The 6,457-nt window shown below is 48.4% G+C and overlaps 2 protein-coding genes and 1 long non-coding RNA gene across 3 annotated transcripts in view; 1 reads left to right on the top strand and 2 right to left on the bottom strand.

Annotated features, from left to right (window-relative positions):
- The first annotated feature begins 265 nt into the window (after positions 1 to 265).
- Positions 266 to 4,864, top strand: ahsa1b (AHA1, activator of heat shock protein ATPase homolog 1b). The gene is made up of 9 exons (XM_004082694.5): positions 266 to 568; positions 1,192 to 1,382; positions 1,537 to 1,619; positions 1,704 to 1,821; positions 2,048 to 2,139; positions 2,219 to 2,356; positions 2,431 to 2,532; positions 2,617 to 2,668; positions 4,096 to 4,864. The coding sequence occupies exons 1-9, from the start codon at positions 489 to 491 to the stop codon at positions 4,266 to 4,268; spliced, it is 1,029 nt and encodes a 342-aa protein (XP_004082742.1). The 5' UTR covers positions 266 to 488; the 3' UTR covers positions 4,269 to 4,864.
- Positions 1,867 to 2,455, bottom strand: LOC144989050 (uncharacterized). Its single transcript, XR_013653188.1, has 2 exons — positions 2,317 to 2,455; positions 1,867 to 2,172 (listed from the first exon to the last, which is right to left on the bottom strand). It is a non-coding gene; the product is annotated as an uncharacterized LOC144989050 (long non-coding RNA).
- Positions 4,865 to 4,866: 2 nt separating the features above from the next.
- The window catches only part of LOC105356975 (dr1-associated corepressor), a 6,698-nt gene continuing 5,107 nt past the window's right edge, over positions 4,867 to 6,457 (bottom strand). Inside the window, exons 6-7 of the mRNA XM_023951756.2 lie at positions 5,576 to 5,675; positions 4,867 to 5,377 (exon numbers count right to left, since the gene is read on the bottom strand). Of these exons, the coding sequence (XP_023807524.1) occupies positions 5,351 to 5,377; positions 5,576 to 5,675 (127 nt within the window). The 3' untranslated portion in view covers positions 4,867 to 5,350. The remainder of the gene's footprint in view (positions 5,378 to 5,575; positions 5,676 to 6,457) is intronic.

The raw sequence follows: 6,457 nt of genomic DNA, 5'->3' as shown, positions 1-6,457 counted from the left end.
CATTAAAAGTCAATCAATGTAACCATTTTCAATAATTGATTAATCATTTGTGTTATTATTTTTTTTGTTTTTTTTTATTTACATAAAAAATATTTATAATTTTGTTCTTAATAGTTGAGATTTTCATACGGTCAAAACAATGTTATTCTGTATTCAGAACTCTGTTGTATTTCTTTATTGTATTGTTATAAATGTTGTTTTTTATTTATTATATCTGCAAATGTTTAATATATGTTTTTTTAATTCAACTTTTACCAAAATGTTCAAAAGTTTCTCTTGCGGAACCTCCTTTTATTGACGTCACTTCCGGCGCGAGGGAACTGTTTTCCTTCTTCTACAAAGTTCCGCTTCCAGCATTTTCTGCGCCCGGCGCATAAACGCGGCGGCACCACTGGAGGTTTCTAGAAGCAGCCGCGGCGTGTGGCGGATCCTCACCGGCAGAAGGAGCTGACATTCCCCAACGGTTAGGTTGCTGTAAACCCGGACAAATGGCGAAGTGGGGAGAAGGAGACCCTCGCTGGATCGTAGAGGAGAGAGCTGACGCCACGAATGTCAACAATTGGCACTGGTAAGGCAGGGCGGATGAAAAAGACCCCGCTGCCCGGCTGTAGCCGGCTAACACACTGCAGACCCCTCCGCCGTGAAAAGCCGGACTTTGACTCTTATTACCACGATCGATCAGCCATGTTTTTCATCAAACATCCTCCATTTTTCTGTCATGTATGTTTTAACAGGATGTTTATTCAAGCTGAAATGGGGTTTAGCATGATGATGTAGCAGCAGCGGACCCTCATGTCTCAGTTGCTACACCGCGTTAGCTAGCTGCTGCATGCTGATGAATGCTGCACGCTCTGTGATGACATCACTTCAGAATATGACAGAAAATTACTTTCTATATTTATATATTTAAGGTTTTTACGACTTTTTAGTGGAACCTTTTCATTAATAGTTCCATGGCAGGTTCAGATGCCCAATCAGGCCTTTAAACCCTCCAACCAATGAGCAACAACGCTAGTAGGAAAAGGCTGTTTTCTCATGTTTCTGAATCAGGCGTGTTGCACCTGCGCCTGATTCAGGCGCAGGTGCAACACGCCTGCCTGCTGCAGCCCTGATGCCAAAACCAAAAAAAAAACGGCACCGTTCGCTGCGTCTTGGCTGTTCCTTTCATCACCGTCTTCCCACGACTCGCAGGACGGAGCGAGACGCCACAAACTGGTCGACGGACAAGCTGAAGGCGCTGCTGCTCGGGCTGAGCGTGGAAAACGAGGAGGGGACGTGCGAGGTGACAGAAGTCAGCAAACTGGAAGGGGAAGCCTCCATCAACAACCGCAAAGGCAAACTCATCTTCTTCTACGAGTGGAACGTGAAGGCAGCTTGGACCGGTGAGTTCAAAGTTCAACAAGTTCCTTTGAGCAGAGTCGCTCGTTGGTTTTGTCTTCTCGTTTTCTTTTACAGCCCAGAATATTTCGGCTCATTTGATTAAAAAAAAAAACTAGGGAGGAGTTTATTTGACGTTTGTCTTCTTGTCCCCCGTAGGAAAGTCTAAAACAGGAGTCAAATACAAAGGAACCATCGAGGTTCCCAACCTGTCGGATGAGAACGACATGGAGGATCTGGCCGTAAGTCTCCGTCTGACCGGGAACTTTGTGCTTGGGGTTGATGGAGATGTTCTCTGAAGTCCGTCGTCTCTGGTTTGGGTCCAGATTTCTGTGATGATGAACAAAGACGAACCGGACACGCCGCTGCTGAGCCTGATGAAGACGAAAGGCGCCGAGAAAGTCCGCCAAGCGCTCGGAAGCTACGTAGACTTCTTAAAAACAGGTCAGGAGCTTCATAATCTCAGAGAGCTGTGTCTTTAAAAGACTGTTTTAAAAATACTTTAAAGTTTTATTTAAAGAATTCAAAGTTCCTATCTATGAAAAAATGCCTCTAAAATAACGTTTCAGAGCAGAGAGAAGTTGTTGCCCCTTTGGGTTAGCGGAGCCCGGTCTGACTTCAGCGTCACGCAGGTGTTGGCGCTTCGTTCTAAGGCGTTTCTGCATTTCAGAGTTCACACAGGGGATGATCCTGCCGACCGCCAACGGCGTGGCCAAGGTGCCGTCTGCTTCACAATCCAAAGCCAAGCTGGATAAAACCCAGGTTTGTTCTGCGCCGCCGCTTCAGAAGTGAGGCCTGCGTGGAGAACCGTCTTTGAAATGTCGCTCTGCTCGTGGCACAGATTTGCTCCGGCGGCAGCAGCAGCAGCGCAGCCGCTCCGGCCAACGCCGGCGTGAAGATCCCCACCTGTAAATTCAGCATCAGAGACACGTTTCTCACCTCGCCGGCGGATCTGTACAGAGTCTTCGTCAACCAGGAGGTGAGCCGCCGGCGCTCCGGAGCCGGTTCCCGCCGGGCTCGGACCGCCGTCTGACTGTCGCTGTTCTGCCGCAGATGGTTCGGGCCTTCACGCACAGCGCCGCGGCCGTGGAGGCGGAGAGGGGGGGCAGGTTTCGCCTGCTGGACGGCAACGTTTGTGGAGAGTTCACAGAGCTGGTGAGACCGCCGCTCGCCGTGAAAGCGTACGCCTGCTGCCTTCCTGCGTGGAAACGCTCAATGTAACGCTGCTTTCACCCTCAGGTTCCCGATGAGAAGATCGTCATGAAGTGGAGGTATAACACCTGGCCCTGCGGTGAGTGTCCCCACTGCACCAACGTCCACCAGCAGTGAGATGAGACCCGCAGAGTCTGTCCTATAGAACGGATAAACAGGGATTCAAACCGCTGACATTCATCTTTCAGTTGATGGACGCTCGCAGGGGAGCTGCGGGGTCCAGCAGGAGCGTTCTAGGAGAACATTCCTGCGCGCTCTCGTGATCTTAGCGTGTCAGTAGATCAAAGCTGACACGCTATGTGTTTTCCACGTATGACATGTGGGTCTTCCGTGATCCATGCGTGGTCTACGTCGTTCATCAGTGTGTCTTGTGTTCGTCATTCATCGATGTCCGTCGAGGGTTTTGATCGACGGGTCTTTACTTGAACACGGTTTGAGCTGTTCAACACTTTTGGTCGGTTGACAATTACACCAGTGTCGTTCCGGTGGACCATCGTCCATCGTGATGGCTGACTGTCATTACAACGGAGAGACACCATCGTGATGACACCCCCACCCCCCCCCCCCTACGCTGCGAGTCGACACCATAAGCCGCGGTTACATGTGCAAAATATTCTGATCGGATCAATGGTCGGATTAGAATCCAACCGTGCACATGGGCCCAGAAAACCTTTTTCCCGATTAGAACAAACGTTCCCATGGTCACACTTTCAGTCAGAATAAATCCTTCGCACATGCGCAGTTCTGTTTAAAATACCGGAAGAGGAAATGAGTTCCGCTGAGAAGCTACATACATAGATATGTCAGCTCCGTAATATACGAGATGATCTTCCAAACGTGCTTTTATTGATGTTACGGTTATTATGAAGCGCCTGTTCGCTCATCATTTTAATCCGTGTGGTCAGCGCTTTTTCTGTTGAAGAACGGAAACTGGAAGAAGCCAGGGCTAGCAGTATGCTAACACGAGCTAACAACATTTAGCCTTTGATGAACATAAAATCCATGCGGGAAACGCTGCAATCTGCATCTTGGTTGCACGTAAATATGTGGGAATAACATCAGCCTTTATTTTGTCGGGACACGACTGGAAACACAAATCCATGTGATTATTTCAACGGTTTCTAAGGACTGAGCGGCATTTCTGCTTTGAAAAGCTGGCTCGCCGCCCCAAAGCCGCTGTGAGCTGGCGGTACGAGCTCTGCCCAGACACGAACGCTTTTACCGGAAGACCCGGTTCTCCTGAGTTCGGTAGCTCGTTCACCTGGAGCTGCGGGACGGATCGCAGTCCGAAGTCTACATAACATAGAAAACACGTAACAAAGCATCCTCCCTTCCCCTCAAACACAAAGTCCGTCTGCTCTGCTCAGAGACTCGGTCCACAACTTTTCTCACTGTTTCCACGTAGATTAACGTGTGACCAGTGTTTATCCCTACCATATATGCACAAATGTACGTAGCGGCGGTGAGACACGCCCTCTAACTCGTGACCTTTTCCTCGCCCGGCAGAACATTACGCAACAATCACGCTGACCTTCGTGGACCGCAGCAGCGAGACGGAGCTGAAGGTGGAGTGTCGAGGCGTCCCCAACAGCGAGGAGGAGCAGACGAAGGAGGGCTGGAGGAGATACTACTTTGAAGCCATCAAACAGACTTTTGGCTTTGGAGCGCGGCTCTTCTGAAGACCCCCACCCCCACCCCACCCCCCGCGTTCGTTTCTGTTCGGATTCTTTCTAAAGATGTTCCCCTTCGCTCTCTGCTCTTCATAGGACAAGTCGACTAAAAAAGAGGAGAAAGGAAAGTCTGTCACTTTGTGTGTAAATGTTTTAATTTTGAAGATATTTAAGATTTTTGCAAAGATCGCTGTCTTTGAGGCTTGTGTGGGAATAAAAGTTTCTAAGAATGAACTGAAGGAACCTGATCTCCACTTCTATGAAAATGTTTTGTTTTTTCAGTTGGAAAATCTTTTTACTTTGTACCCGTTTGAGTGTAACGTTAACGGAGAGGCTGTCAGCCGCCGTGCGCGTTTCCCTTTGAGAGGGCGGCGTTCTTACCTCATTCAGTCCAGACGGTTCGGGTCCGGTCGGTCTGAGAGCGCCGCTGTGGGCTGGCGTTTACCTGGACACGCCTGTCGCAGCTGGAAGGTTTCTGGCTCTTTGAGGTGTAAACATCCAGCGAGGAGCTTTGGCCACAGAATGCATCTATTTATTCCTCACCTCATTCAGTCAACATGTAAAAAAACCAAACCGTTTCTTGAAATAAAAAAGGGAAAAGGGGACGTCTTGCTTTGTTATTTTATTTAACTGAGAGTTTTCCTTCTGGCTTTCAGGCCGACATAAATAAGCACATTTTATTAGCAAATGTTTTTCTGTCTTTAAAACATTAACTTACACATGCTTTAAAAACAGAAACACTTTATCTGCTGTGAAATAAAACATTTGGTTTTGTAGATTTCTGCAGAAACCTCAATGAAGCACAAAACAGCAGCAGGGCTCCATCAAAGGTGCTTCAGCTGCAGATCACACGTCAAATATGTCGTTCAGGTCAAACTAAACTCATCTAGGAACCAAAAACAGACGTTCAATAACAAACGAAAAAGCTCGGAAACAAAAATCCATCATTAATGCTATAAAAAAAAAGCTTTCCTTTCCATCTGGAAGTCATTCCTCCTAATATACTCTTGTTTTTACCAGCCGAAGCGGCAGCAAAGTGATCAGACCGGTCCGGACGTGTAGAGATGATGAAACTCCTGCTGTCTGCACGCCTACAAGCAGATGTAGAGCTCCGCCTCCTGCAAACACGCACGGAAGTAAGGAGTCCTCCTGCCTTCAACCTGCAAATACCTGCTTCACCAGTTTCTCTGTACGAGGGCAGAGGATGCCTCCTCTCTGAGGCGGTTAAAGGCTGCAGGATTTGGTTGGATTGCTGCTAACCCTTTGGCTCTCATTCATTTGTTTCTACAACAGTGAGTCTAAGAAAAGTTACGTACGCTGGAACTCGAGTCGCTTTCGAGTGAGGCGAAGCTCCTGCGAGACGCCACGTCTCCTCCTTCAGACAGTTTCCTACCAGAAACCTCCTGTCCTTTGTACCTTAAAGAGAAATCCTGCCACAAGTCAATAAAGCATAGGCCTTTCTACAGAGAGCTGCAGTTCAGTGTTTGTCCAGTTGAAACCAAATACTCAGAACAATGAAAATGTTGGAAGCTGCAGAAAAACTCTCCAGCTGCCTCATCTACAGCCTTGTCTGCTCTGCAGGTCTCCCATCTGCAGCTGTCTCATCTGCAGCTGTGTCTGCTCTGCAGCTGTGTCTGCTTTATAGCTGTCTCATCTGCAGCTGTGTCTGCTCTGCAGCTGTCTCATCTGCAGCTGTGTCTGCTCTGCAGCTGTCTCATCTCAGATGTGTCTGCTCTGCAGCTGTCTCATCTGCAGCTGTCTCATCTGCAGCTGTGTCTGCTCTGCAGCTGTCTCATCTCAGCTGTGTCTCATCTGCAGCTGTCTCATCTGCAGCTGTCTCATCTGCAGCTGTCTCATCTGCAGCTGTGTCTGCTCTGCAGCTGTCTGCTCTGCAGCTGTCTCATCTGCAGCTGTGTCTCATCTGCAGCTGTCTCATCTGCAGCTGTCTCATCTGCATCTGTCTCATCTGCAGCTGTGTCTCATCTGCAGCTGTCTCATCTGCAGCTGTCTCATCTGCAGCTGTCTCATCTGCAGCTGTGTCTGCTCTGCAGCTGTAGATTTTTCAGCCTGACTAGAGTTGCACAATGTCTTTGCACCAAAACCTTTTGACATCAAACTGAGATCTGCAGCATTTTTTTAACAGCTGAAGGTTCCTGCCCTGTTTCTAAATGCTTTGAACAGCAGCTGTCTGTGTCTGG

The sequence above is a fragment of the Oryzias latipes genome, chromosome 22 (assembly GCF_053564925.1).
Source record: "Oryzias latipes strain Hd-rR chromosome 22, Olatipes_Hd-rR_3.1".
Lineage (NCBI taxonomy): Eukaryota > Metazoa > Chordata > Actinopteri > Beloniformes > Adrianichthyidae > Oryzias > Oryzias latipes.
This window is presented reverse-complemented; position numbering and strand designations above follow the sequence as displayed.

Coding starts and splice junctions, on each gene's coding strand:
- ahsa1b (XM_004082694.5), top strand. CDS start 489: ATGGCGAAGTGGGGAGAAGGAGACCCTCGCTGGATCGTAGAGGAGAGA. Junction 1,620..1,703: donor ACGACATGGAGGATCTGGCC/GTAAGTCTCCGT, acceptor GTTTGGGTCCAG/ATTTCTGTGATGATGAACAA. Junction 2,533..2,616: donor GTGGAGAGTTCACAGAGCTG/GTGAGACCGCCG, acceptor TTTCACCCTCAG/GTTCCCGATGAGAAGATCGT.